The sequence below is a fragment of the Mugil cephalus genome, chromosome 5 (genome assembly GCF_022458985.1).
Source record: "Mugil cephalus isolate CIBA_MC_2020 chromosome 5, CIBA_Mcephalus_1.1, whole genome shotgun sequence".
In the NCBI taxonomy this organism is placed as follows: domain Eukaryota; kingdom Metazoa; phylum Chordata; class Actinopteri; order Mugiliformes; family Mugilidae; genus Mugil; species Mugil cephalus.
This window is the reverse complement of record NC_061774.1, coordinates 9,269,066-9,283,260: the sequence shown is the minus strand read 5'-3', so window position 1 is coordinate 9,283,260 and position 14,195 is coordinate 9,269,066. Positions and strand designations below refer to the sequence as shown.

The 14,195-nt window shown below is 40.0% G+C and overlaps 2 protein-coding genes across 2 annotated transcripts; both read right to left on the bottom strand.

Annotated features, from left to right (window-relative positions):
• Positions 1-442: 442 nt before the first annotated feature.
• Positions 443-6,155, bottom strand: chic1 (cysteine-rich hydrophobic domain 1). Its single transcript, XM_047586067.1, has 6 exons — positions 6,010-6,155; positions 4,381-4,435; positions 3,241-3,396; positions 2,797-2,853; positions 2,257-2,316; positions 443-1,895 (listed from the first exon to the last, which is right to left on the bottom strand). Exons 1-6 carry the CDS (start codon positions 6,153-6,155, stop codon positions 1,845-1,847), a joined length of 525 nt encoding a protein of 174 aa, XP_047442023.1. The 3' UTR covers positions 443-1,844.
• A 989-nt stretch (positions 6,156-7,144) lies between these two features.
• On the bottom strand, positions 7,145-10,682 carry cdx4 (caudal type homeobox 4). Its single transcript, XM_047585481.1, has 3 exons — positions 9,984-10,682; positions 8,578-8,723; positions 7,145-7,813 (listed from the first exon to the last, which is right to left on the bottom strand). Exons 1-3 carry the CDS (start codon positions 10,417-10,419, stop codon positions 7,580-7,582), a joined length of 816 nt encoding a protein of 271 aa, XP_047441437.1. The 5' UTR covers positions 10,420-10,682; the 3' UTR covers positions 7,145-7,579.
• Between the last annotated feature and the right edge of the window lie 3,513 nt (positions 10,683-14,195).

Here is a 14,195-nt window from a genome sequence, read left to right as displayed (position 1 = left end):
TCTGATCTGAATTAACTAATGGTGGTGGATCAATTAACAGTCTGAGCAGCAGAAGGCTCTGAATGTGAAGACAAAAAACCAAACAACACAAAGGATCATAAAACCCACCACCCTGAAGTGAAGCCTACCGGTGCAGGACTTTGGGGGTTGTGTTGAGATACAGTAGAAACACGGTGTAGTATTTTCAGCTCTCTGGCCGCTGGTGTGTAACATTAGGAAGTAGCAGCATGTTATGGTAACAGCATTCCTCAGTTGTACAAATGTGTTGAGTAATTGCAGGCTGTCTTGTTAAAGTTAACGACTCAACACCTTGTTAAACATGACAAATAGCCACAGTTCTGCTAGTACGGCAGCAGGCTGTGGTCAAAGCGCAATCACAGAGGTCAGCAATCATATTTTATTTCAGTGGTATCAAAATGAAAGAAGAAGCAGCGAAGAAAAATCAAAATCAACCATTTATTTTCTCTCTCCATAGGGGTTAGGTCATCATGACGAACATTTACAAGAATAGTAACAGGGACAATACTGGGGAGAGGATTAAAATCTCCTTTATACTGGAGAACAGATTTGAACCTGTACTTCTCTGTGGTTCTTCAACTACTTCAGAGGCACTCTAATACAACGCAATGCAGCAATCTGTTGACTAAGATTCAGGAAAGTAATACTAACACTAGAGAGAATGACTGAAACAAAGGAACCATCTGCTCAATGCACCGCATACTGTAGATGTATGCGCTTCCAAACACATCGGGAGGACCACACACGGCACAGGGGGGAAATACAAAACTACAAAATGAATACAAAGTCGTGACGACTTGAAATAAAAATTAAAAAAAAAAAATACGGAAGTGCAGAGTTCAAATCATAGTCTTCCAGCTTTGACGGATGACTAGTCACCGAAGTCTCATCTTCATTGGCAAAAACCACTTTGTAACACGCACTGCTGTTGTCAACGGATGAATATTCAGGATGAACTATACAGTCTGAAATCCTGACCTTCCTCCAGGCTCAGTGCAATAATCAGTCCTAACTCTGGCATCAGGTACATTGTCACTATATGGCTTACAAGGTAAACAGGTCCATATAAACTAGAAAGGTATGTAGACATCTTTCATTAATCGAAACTATGGTACAGCAATATACTGGCAAAAAAAACTAAAGAGCTAAGTAACTTTTATGTAAACAATGGTATATCACTGTACAGCTTATTCTAACATGGTATTTACAGGTCAAGTTCTGGTACTAGCTAGTTCCCATGTACAGAGGATTGATGTCAAGACAAAACGCAAGTGATGACGTACACTGTACGTTAGGCAACTTCAACCATCCCGTCCACCTGCAAAGAACTGGATTCAAAGAGAGGAAACGCAACAGACAGCGTCTGAATCGACGGACTTGTTGAATTACCCTTAGCCTTCCTCCTCCAGTTACATGTAGAGATATTCTTAAAAAAAATCATACATAAGGCAAGGATAGTTACAGAGGGTGGAGGCATCACATTCTTTGCAAGGGATTGCTGATATCATAAACGGGACTCAGGTTGATTGTTCTTTGGGGTAAATGCACTTTTTGAGAGTTTTGCTTGTTTTTCACATGTAACAAAAAAAAAAAAAATAATAAAACACATCAGAGTGCGACAAAGGGGACATGTTGAGTTCTGTCGGGAAAATGTGCAAAATCTGCTCTAAAGCAAAGTGACAGTGTTGCTTAATGTACAAGGTACTGGGAGATGCACAGGGTCGTCACAGGAGACGTCGACGCAGACCCTCATTCCAACATACTGTATATACAAGGCACTAGGGATAAGATTCAAGGGCCACACATCCAGTCGGTTACCAGCCTCCTCAGTCCGGTCTGAATATAGGATATTTGGGTAAGAATTCTATAAGAATCACCTGAGGAGAAAAAACAACAAAAACTGATCATCTTTAGGGCAAAACTTATATAATAAATATTAAGGTTTGCATCTAATATTTTTAGAGACTATGATTAGAACAAAATTGTCTTTTTGAAGAACATAACTTAAAATTTAGAATTAAATGTTTAAATTGTACCAAAAATATGATACGTTAAATCGTTGTGTTTTGGACTGTTGATATAAAAAAACTAAAAAACAAGACATTAAAGACGTTTCTTTGGGGCTTTGTTAAATTATAAGGGTCACTTTCAACATTTTACTAGACAAATTACAGAATCAGAATCAGCTTTATTGGCTAAATATCCAAAACGACTGAACTTTTGCAATGGCTTACTTACGTATTCCATCATATTGCTGCTTTCACATTTTCTTTTACTGAGTTTCCAGTGCAGCCCCAGCTGATGAGAAGAAAAGACACAAACACAATGAACAACCATCTCTCTCACACTCCAACAGACACAAAGAGACACAGACACAAAGAGACACACACACACACACACACACACAAACACACAAAGGAAAATCTGTCTGAAATCTCCCCTTCAGTGTTGGGGGAATTTGTGTGTGAGTGGGACTGTCTGGTCTCACTGAGGTCAAACTATGGCCAGACACCCTGAAGAGCCTCCTTTATACCTTTGCACAGCTACTAGCGGTAATTTGTTGCTGCGAGACAAAACAAAATTAACACGGCCATTTTACTGCTGACCTCATGGTCCTCTCGGACCTTGTGCACCAGATCTGACTCAAACAGCTTATGTGACGGGTTAAAGTTCACGAAACAGATTAATGGTCATTCTCCATCACGATGATACTCAACTCAGACTGCGCACATTCAATTAAGCACTTTCACACAGGTGATAAAGTGGAGTCTTTCCTACCTTGTGGTATAACCGGTTATTTTCCCACTCTAACAACTTCTGGATAGACCGTCTCGTCTTTGGGAACAGAAGACAAACACGTGCACATTAATGCGAGCAGCAAAATACTCATTACTCAGTTTAACACTTTAACAGGTAACAGTAAACAGCCACAGTGTCAGGGTTTATGGACTGAACTCCCAATTTACCAGCTAGTAATTTCCACTTTGTCGTCAGTAATTCTGAGTGGTAACACCACCTTTAAATGACGCACCCTTGACTTGGGCAAGAGGAGCTGCGCGGCGCAATGCATCATTTCTACACACGGCCACTAATTGAACACGAGCTGTTATGGCCCTCCACACTTAAACCAGATGAATTGCCACAACAGCCCTTGAGTAATCAGCGCTGATGCAAGGGAGAGTTAAACTGTCCGACTCGTGTCACTGGAGGTCCGCGACTTACTCTCTTGTTGAGGCAGATAACAGGCCATAGACTGCAGCCTACTGTACAGCAACAACACAGGCAGCCGCAAAGAAGCCACTTCACATTCACAGGCAAGTTCTTCTTTAAGCAAGCGTTCACCCTGCTGATGCTGGTCTTGAATTCCTCTGGGGCTACCTAAAAACACAGAGAAAGGAAATGAACAGACAGGCTGTGCAGAAGGGGAAATTATCCAAAAAAAGATGTAAGTATAAGAGAAAAAAAAAAGCAAGAGTGAGTGAGATAATTGTGCTTCAGTGTTGCTGACTTGAAAGATTCCCAGTTGATCAAAAGGAACATGTGCACTAAGATCAAAGAGCTTCCGAAAACCAAAAGGTAGATATTTACAGATGTTGTCCAGAGATGAGATCTCCACATACTATGCCCCTGACTTGCTAACCGTGCTCTAGACCGTTCAAGGCAAGGAGGGACTCAAAGGAGAGATAAGCTCAATGCCTGTGGCAGCGCTGGCTAAACAACTTGAATGGATGCTCATTCCTCACCGAGTCTGTACGCCATAAAACAGGGGTCGTAATCTTTTATGACAGGATGCAAAGGTCTCTTTGCAAACAGCCAAAGACCTCAGAATAAAGCCCAGCAGGGCCTGATCTGCACCCTTCAATCATCATAATTGTGACCTCATCTATCACATGTCACCCTGGGTCACAATACTGAAGGTACTTTTTATTGCCCCACACTTCCCTCGGCCTACTCTTACCCCTGCAGCCTTATTGTGTTTCTGCGTCCGACCCAGGAAGCTTTCCTTTCTTGTCTGCAGCAGACTTTTCATTTCATTATTTTATCACCCGGAGCTGGACCATCCAAAGCGCTGGGGTCCCCGCCAACCGAGCCCCAAAGACAGCTTACTCATTGACAGGGCTGGACAGCAGTACATTCAGGCTCCTTTCTATGCAGCGTGGTACGTTACTTATAATGCATTTCCATCAGATCAACACCACTCTGGGAAGTTTGAAAGGGGTGATCTGAGGAAGTCGGGGCTGTTAAAGGCCCAAAGGAACAAAGGAATCAGTGCAGCTTTAATTGCTTCATTCTTCCTACTTGGATTTGAACAGAGAGCTGCCTGCGCGACTGAAGTGCAAGAGAACTAAGAAGTAACTGTACCTTTCCCGTGAGAACTGACGGAAATTCTGTGTCAAATCTGTTGCTCAGTCCAAATCTGAAAAAAATAAAAAAAAACATTTTAGATGAAAATGTAACCAATATGAAACAGAAATATATATACAATATATTGCCTTATCACACAACAACATTGCATACAATGTATTTCTGTTTTTATAGTTTCTGTTAGACGTGATGCAACAATGAAATGGACACTGTGAGATTGCTTCCTGCAATTAAATAATCAGGCATCATCCTTACATTTCTTTTATCATTTATGCAATAAATGTGGCCTGCCAGTATAACTCATATCTACACAGTGCCTTCCCAATGTATATTAATAGTTGACTAAAATGTTTTTGCTACTTTCAGTTTGGGATAAAATCCACATATATTCACTAGACAGTTTATCAGACACACTAATGAAAACTAATTCATTCTAACTGCGTTCATGACAGTTATAATAATATTTAGCTTATGTGGAAACAGTGTAAAAAAAGGAGTTAACTGAACCATAAGATCAATTTGTAGGAATTAGTTTGTGGTGCCTTTAAACTGGAATCACAGTGTTTCTGTTATTTAGCCTGGCTCACTGCTCAACCACCAGCTCTCTCTGTTATTTTAAACAGATGCCAAATCATAACATTCATGGGGCTAACATTTAGTGCAGGACTGTTATATCAGGATGTATTCATTTGCACTCATGCACCTAAAGAACTGGCTAGTAAGTGTACGGCTTTTGAAAGTAGAGGCTATAGCTTAGAAATATATGTGTTGTAACATCAGGAACTGTAGGTTCCTGATGTGAAGATGTTAACGGTGGAAGAGTCCAGATGTTTATCCAGTTCACATATGATTAGTGGTTTTTCGTCCCCACTTGTCTACACATGCAGGTCTGTTCACACCTTCATCTTTAACCTGAGGAAGACTGCACGGTTGAAAAGTCCACATAGAGTAGCCTGACAGCAATGTATAAGGATGTATTTTGGCAATTTTAACACTAGTGACGCTTATTTAATAATAGCAATTCACATAATTCACGTTATAAATATGACTGGTGTTCAAAAAAACGACTTGCTTGTGCTTTATCCACATGCAACTTGGATAAACTGCTGGCAGTGATGAATGAGGATTTGATCTAGATGACAGTGATACTATCACACTGGTCTCAGAGCTTTATGCTCCATTAATCATCCTGATGAAGTCCTTCCATCAAGTACACGTAGCAAATGGGCTGACGACCCCATGTAAACAATTATAAGGCTCATAATGAAGAAGCGTCAAACTATGATTACGTCGGTGACATTGACAAGATAATAGTGTGTGGTACAAACACGAGGCTGGTGATGACACTTTGCTCGGTCACAATATTTCTAGCCAGCGACACAACATGTGAACTTGACAGACACAAATAACGGCTGCTGATATAACACACGCATAGTTGCCGTGGAAACGTTTAGCCCGTCCGTTATCGTTAGTTTTTTTGTCGTAATAATGTCCCGTTAGTGTCCAAACCAGCCGTCCCCTCGGCTAAACATATGGCTAACTGTTGTGATTTGCGTTAGCTGGCAGGCTAAAGGATAACAAAGCGACACACGCACAGACAGCTGCGACAAACACGGTTCTGCTTACACTGTGATGTGCCCGGCCCCTCGCATGACCACGGGCTCCGGGCAGTATCTGGGCAAGTGTTCCTCACTCACTACGTGTTCATCCTCTTCGTCTTCTAACTCATAAATGGTATCAAAGTCCGCCATGTTGGGTAGTAAGACGCTCATGACGTCTTCCCGCGGGGCCGCGCACGGAACGCAAGAGCGAGAGCGCGCCGAGACGGCGTGTTTGTTCATAAAGGAGACATGAGTGAGACATGACAGACGTCCTGCATCTTGTGTCAGGGATAACTGATGAACTTCTTCAGATCGGACATGGTCAACGACAGGAAGAGTCTCCAAAATATCCAGTCTAGCCACATAACAGGTCACTTCAGCTGAACTCCACGCTTTGAATAGACACGAGCAATCGAGCAATCGTCCCCTCTAAAAACACAGACATCTGAAAGCACATCGCGCCTCATGGTTGCGCATACGCCGTTTAACATATTTTAAATGGACAAAAAGTATTTTAAAAGGCAGATGAGACTAATGCTCAGAACATCGGGCAACAATAAGCCTCAGACACTTCTATATCAGTTTGTAGACTTTGTTGCTTTCTCATAGTTTGCATGTTATTTTGTACACAGTTTATCTGGCTGTTTTTTCAGTTTTTGTTTTTAAGTAATTTCTGAGATAAAGTCCTAGAAACATCATGTAGACTAAACTATAGATCTACTCCTGAAAGTATAGTTATTTTGCTGCAAGGGCGAGTGAGTCTTTTGATTTCCAACAAAAAAATATTTTCTGAATGTTTAAATAAAAGAACCAACTGATACATGTGTCCATCACTGCATTTTAACATTGGTACTGTTACAGGCCCGAAGTAGCTCTCCGCCTACAGAATATGTTTACAATTTAGGTCATTTTTAAGGGAAATTTAACACAAATCTGTCTTGTGCAGAAAACACATTACCACGGTAATCCGCAAAACGTTTAACTGTTGTGTATCTTAAATTGTGGCTTGTCAGCCAAGCGGGAAATATTTGGTCTTATGTGTTAAGTATCTGACAATATGCAAAAGAAAATGAATTTGCGCAAATGTTAGAAATGAGGACAAATGACAGGTGTACTGCAAAAAAGCATTTTATTTACATTTTGAAAGCTGCCATTAAACGACATTTATACCCGCACCATCAACAGCTGCTCTGTGCACAGGCGGCGCTGAAAATGTCCGTAAATGATTTGTAACGTCGAAGCAGTTTGAAACTTCACTGGCATGTCCCTGATTTCTCGTTTTATTCACAAACACATACACTTTATCACATACAAAAAACGATATTTATATCTTAATAACTCACAAACAATTTTAAAGCTTTTAAGTTTGAAACACGTCGATTTTTTTTCAGTTTGCAATCCCCACGTTATTAGAACTATTCTATAAAAAGCAATATTTCAAGAGCCTCCAGCATTTCGTTGCTATAAATCAAATGTTTATCCGCAGCTTTGTGCTTCAGGACGTGAGTCCAGATCCTCTGGCTGCCTATCAAGTGTCCTGTCAGCGGAGTGTCGGAGTGCTCAGTTAGGAGAGATGGTCCAGAGGGTGAACTGTTCTACTGAGTCACAGTAACTTGCTGTATATTCCTGATAGATGGCAAGGTGTTCATTCCCTGAGGAGGGTACAGAGAGCCGTGCATTTCCGAGGGACTAAGAGATCCAGGCACCGGCAAAGGGCTCACTGAACCCGGGTCACTGTGCACAGAGCCGCCGCTGCCGTCAGACTGACCCATCTTCTTCTTGATTAGCTTCCTCTCCTTGGCCCTGCGGTTCTGAAACCAAATCTTGACCTGAAAAGGCACACAAAATAAAAAAATAAATGATTAAATATACATGTGTTGTCGTCTGTTTCCTTCAATAGGCATGATATTCCAAAATCCTTAATAAAGAGAGATTACATATAGGAATGTCTAATGAGACATTATATCAAAGATTTCCATAGACGTGATAAATAAAGTTAAAACTAAAGAATAATAATAAAAAAGAGAATACTTATATTAAAAAAATGGCCTGGACATAAAAACATTATCACTGACAGTGTTTATTGAATAGGGACAGAAGAGGCATTTCCTGCTTTATTTAATTTCTGCTGTATTCCATGGGCTTTGCTAAAATTAAAAGAATAAAAAGACCAAACAGAAGTAGATGTTAAATAAATAAATAAATATAAATAATCTGAATAATGCTTGCCATGTGATGCTGCTCGTTAACTGACTATCAAAATGATATAAGCAAACGGAGGGATTTTTTTTTGTAATGTCAGCAATTTTATTGTCTGTAAAATTACTTTTTGTTCCAAACGTTAGCCATGGCAATGCCAAATAATTTAAAAAATGGTAAAGCGAAGAATAAGAATGTGATTTTCGTTGCATTAATCTAAAAAAAAAAAAGAGAGAGAGAAAAAAGACATATTCAACAGACATGACATTACTGACCTCATATTGTGGGCTACTTTGGGGGGAAAGTTTACATGGTACGAGAGGCCTATGCGTTAATACGCATGGGTTCATTTATATTTCTTAAATGCAAGATCTACTGTCTGACAGACACCTACCTGTCTTTCCGAGAGGCCGAGGTTCACAGCCAGTTCAGATTTCCTCCTGATGGTGATATATCTGTTGAAATGAAACTCCTTCTCCAGCTCCAGCCTCTGGTGGTCTGTGTACACTACCCTGTATTTCTCCTTCGTTCTTGTTTTACCTGTGAAGGTGAGAAATAGGCAAAACACCGCGTGAATATTTTGCCTGCATCTGGCAGCGGTTAAGTGGTCGAACTGGAAGATTTCCACGGAGCAGGCTGCATGCCAGGACCGGCCTATCTGCACAAGCATCTTTATTAGCTGCGCCTGAAATCCACATCTCCTCGCGTTTTCTACAGATACGCAAATTGAGCTTTTTGATCTTTCTTTGAGCACACTGAATTTCAAACAGCCACGACCCAGATTCTCCACTGACCAGTAAAAAAGAGACACGGGAGATAAGAACACATCTGTAGAAACTGCTATTTTTTTCTGCGTAAAATACCAACAACACCTACAGGCTGCAGGTTATTATGTGAAATTGTTCGATTAGTTTTACGTGCCTGTTATAAGAGCGCATGTCCACATTTCATATCTGAATTACTGAAGACATATGTGTTGTGCTGTGAAAATAAAAAATAATTTCGAAGAGACCAGAATATGTCGAAAATGTTAAAAAAAATGATAAACTCGATCTGAAATACGCGCTACTGTAAAATACAGTATGTAGTAACCAACGTTTGAGATATTAGCTGTGAAAAACGTCACTCTTTCCGGCAATATAACTCTTGGAGAGGAAGAGAGATTGGCGCATATCAAAGTGAAGAGGTGTTGAAACCAAAGGCCACTGCCTGGATATGACGGATGACACTCAAAACACCAAACAATGTAACAGGGAAGTCGACCTCACATCTCCAGGAATAATGACATTAACATCACAAGTGGGCCTGGCGCCGATTCCTCACACCTTTTACAAATTTCTCCCTCAGAAGAGAATACGGCAGACTGGGCTCCTGGCCTTCAGACCATCTTAACTTTAAAAGCATGACAAGATATGGGAATAATTTATGGGCACAGGTGACCGATTTCTGTTAAAAATTTTCAAAGAAGCCAAGTCATTTACAGAATCATCTATATTCTCATTCAAATCATATATTAACCAAAATGTAATCAACACGCACAGTGTAAATGTCACAGGACTTTTTCCCAAGTTATATCCATTTTCTGCATTTGACATTTTGGCAACAATAAATGAAGAATCATTGTCATTAAACTAATTCGACATTTGGGACAGGAAAAATCCTGGATCAAACGGAAACAGTTGCCAAAAAAAAAAAAAAAAAAAAAAAAAACTAAATCCTTGGCCAATCATTTGTTCCTATAGCAGAGTAAATACATGAACTGCATATTTTTTCTCACAGTGTTCAAGATGATGACCTCACCTGTTGAAGACGACTGAGCAGTTTTACTCATCCACTGGTACGAATTGCGTCTTTCTCTGTCAGGAGAAAGTTGTGCAACAGTAACGTTGTCTGGTGGCGGTTGTAAAACTGCAGATCCCGGAGGATGCATATGACTGTACTCAGTTGAACAGTAAGGAACCTGTCCAGGAGATGAGTTGTTCATGGGTGTAGGAATAGTATTAGGGGGTCCCAGACTGTATGCTCCCCAGTCCTCCCTTGGGGCGCTGTATGAAGGTCCCCAACTCCCCGCAGACTGTGCGTGCGTATCCATGTTTGGCACATGATGGTATCCAGTAAAGTCTGGGTACTGTGGCGTAGAAACAAAGTTCTGTGGAGGCAGATTAATGCTTGATCTTCTTACTGGCCCCTGGTGATACATGCCGGTTTCTTTATCCAGTAGGTATCCCACATACATGATTTGAAGAAAAAAAATAAAATAAAATATAGCTAAAACAGTAAAGGGGTAAATGAGGCCTATCTCAAGGCGACATTGTTGCCCTGCAACTGTTGAAAACAATCCTTCTGCTGTTTATAGTCCAAATGGGTTCCCAATGTGAAATTCGCCGTAGTTCCAGTCTGTCTCAAGTCTCACATGATGTGGCTCTGTTGACAAGAAGCTAAAGGTATACTAAGGCCTGCCTGACGTCAGCTAACTCCTCAAGTCTTGAAGATTTGCATCCAAATGAGAGTGACCGGGACTACGGGCCCAGCTGTCCCCCTTGCGCATGTAGTGCAGCGCGTCATCACCTGACAGTGGGCCTATCCTGAACATCAGTTCTCAGCTCCATGAATAAATTAACAACACGGCCTATCAGCTGCACAGGCCGCACGGACGGGCAATAAACCAAAGCAACACGTCCACGAGCGCACCAAGTGAAAAGATCTGTGCGTAATTGCGCACAGATCTATTTTATAATAAAAGAGCTTTTCCGTATTATAGTGAGAGCAGTGCATTTGTAGCTCGTGTCATGAAAAAAAAATTAATAATGTCAGATAATTCTCTTTATTTATTCAGTTTCTCATTTTCCCATTAAACCCTCAAGATCTGCCACGCTTAACATTCATTTGGATTTTACTTTTACTGTGGGAATTCATCGATTTCCAGCCACGCTTCACACGTAAATCCCGATTTATTTGTTAAGATATTCATTTGCAAACGAGGTGCAAAGTGCAAAGAGACTTGTTCTCGAAACAAGCCGGACCTTTAGTATTCCGTGTTCACACCTCAAGGTCGCACTTCACAGCTAATTCCGGTTACAAGGAAACTCCAACAACCCCCCCTGAGACCTGAGACAAACAGTGGCCTGTGACACATCAGGTCACATGCTTGAAATTACAGTGAATTTATGTGTGTCAGACTTTACTGGATGCTGATGAGCAGCTCGGCCCCATTAATATTTGATGACTATCAGAAAATGAACTTTAGCATTTAAAAAACAGAGTTTCAGACGGTAGATACTTTGGTTATCGGGAAATCTGATTTGACTCTTCATTGAGACAAGCCACGTTTCTGCTGGTTGCCGGCTGTCTTTGCTTTATTTTTATATTATTTTTTTTAGGATTTAAATTGCCTATGTTCCTATGTTGGCAGGAGGAGAAGAGAAGAGAAAATATTGAGAATCATCTCTCTAATATCTCTTTAATACATATATTCATGTGCGTGTGTGTCTGTGTGTCACATCACTACATGTGTGGTGTTTACACTGTTGAGCGCTGTAGTCCCAGTAGTACATGAACTATTCAGACTCACTCTTGCCCTCTTGTGGATTTATGCAGAACTATAGCTGCTGCAGATGGACCTGATGTTCTGGAGGAGTCTGGTAGAATATTGACCTCAAGGGGGCAGCCTCCACCACAACATTAAATTACACACATTGCACTGCAGAGGTACTTTGATCTGCGAAAAGGTTTATATTTCCCTGCATCTCACCTGTTTGAAGTGGATAATCCACTTAGTTATTAATCTGAATTTTTCACCTGTAAACAACAACAACAACTTTCATCATTAACAGCAGCAAAAAAAAAAAAAAAAAAAAAAAAAAAATGCATGCAAGCTACGGCCTGAACTTAGAATAAATAACTAAACAATAGGGAAGTGTTTTGATTATAGTTGTCTCACTGACAACTGTGTAAATGTGTGAAAATGAATCCTCAACAGAAAACCCCCCTTCTTGACCTTTTCCATTTTTTTCTTACTTAATTCTTTTGGTACAATTCCTTCATAAAGTTCACCTCTTCATATTGTTCTCCCATTTCTCTGATTTTCAACTCATGCTCGTTCAGATGTTTCTTGCAACTAGATGTTATGAGTAACATACTTGTTAGTTGATAGTTTGAGCTTCTCAGACCATTTGAATGCTGGCCTGGCTGTGACCCAGACACTGTATGAGGGTGTCTGCCATCACATGAAGAAGAAACTGCTCTGGTTATTATTGAATTACATCATGATTATTTTGTGATGTTCAATTAAATTCAACAACAGAGCAATAAAACTATATTCAAACTATATTTTCCTCACAAATCTCTGACGTAATGGTCTTTTTGTATACTGCACATAATAATATTTCAGCAAAGTTGAAACAAAGACTTCCTGGGTTTCGTGAAGGTGTTTCACCACTCATTAAGTCATTTCTTAAATTCTGAGCTGCAAGTATTTAGATTACAGCTGTAAACTACTTGGATAAGTAGCTTAGTTTTTTATAAGTTGTTAAAATGAATGTTCTTATAATGCCCCTAACGTTCTTTAGTTGCTAATAATAGTTTAATGATTAAATGGTGGTATTTTTTTACACCATCTCAGTACAATTTCTTTGTAAGGTTTAAGGTTTCACATACAGTAGATGTGCGGCACCTCTGTACTGACTGTTTGGTTTCTCTAGATGGTGCAGTTGACTTACTAACACACATCCCCCAGTCTTGAAAGCTGTTGGTCGCTGAAAGACAGACTCCTCCATGAAAACACTACAACTGACAGATGTTTCATGTGTTTTATATAAATTCATCATATTTTTCCGTCCTCAGAGTTTGTGATTATGCGCATATATTAAACATGTGGAAGTATTCTGCTGTACTGAAACCTGAGTGGGGTCACGTTAAGCTCAATTAAAGAAGGAACAGCCACATAGTTATGAGCGATGAGCCTTTGCTCAATCATGTTGTTGTTGATATCATGAAATTTAAGGGCCCATCTAAAGGCAGACATCACAAATCATCTTAGGCTGTAAACATCAGTTTCATCAGACAAACACTTGAGTCTCCGCTTTCAGGAACATATTAAAGATATGTTGACATGATTCACTGGAAATAAGGAAATGTCAAGTTAAAATTAGCCATGCGGTTACACATGACAACAGTTATTATGAAGTGACGTGCACCCCATTTCTTTCTTGAGCTGTCAATAAATTTGCAAAGATGCGAAATGACTTAAGAGAAAGTATTAACACAAGCTTCCCTGAACTCAGCATAGATGAAGTAGATCAATGACGGCCTGCGGTGAAGCAGCACACAGGAATTCAATAATGTCACTGAAGAGGCCACAGCATTTCTCTGCAGGAAAGACGGCAAAACAGGACCATCTGCTGCTATTTTTAGACGCACACTCCGATCAAGAGTTTGTCATCTGCTATTTAAACAAATGTAAAACAGGACACGGCAGAAACAAGTCAAATTAAAGTATTTTTGGTTAATCTGTTCAGGATGCGACGGAAGTAGAAGTTGGCAGGATTGTGAAAAATGTTCCTGTTTACAGGCTGTTACTGCAACAGAAACGAAGAATTAGATTCCTGGATTACTCAGTGCTCACAGATCAACACGTGTGAAGCGTTTTAGTTTTCGTAAATGGCAAGGCTGGACATATTGTGGAGTAAAAAATATATTTCACAGTGCATAATATTGTCTATATCTATAATATGTACCAAAAGTTGAAAAGCTTAAGATTATTAACTCAAGGACCAAACTTTACATATAATGCAAGAGCTAATATATTTTTTATTAATGCTAATTTAATCCACTGAAGAGACTAAAACCATGCATGACATTAGTTTTTGACTTCGCAAGTTGCTGGATTTCCCAGACCATGACTTCTATCTGGAACAATGCATCATATATATATTTAGAAGACTGATTGATTTGTTGAAGCAGCTGTTTTTAGATGTCACTAACACACGAGTCAATAATGTGTTTTCAGCTGTT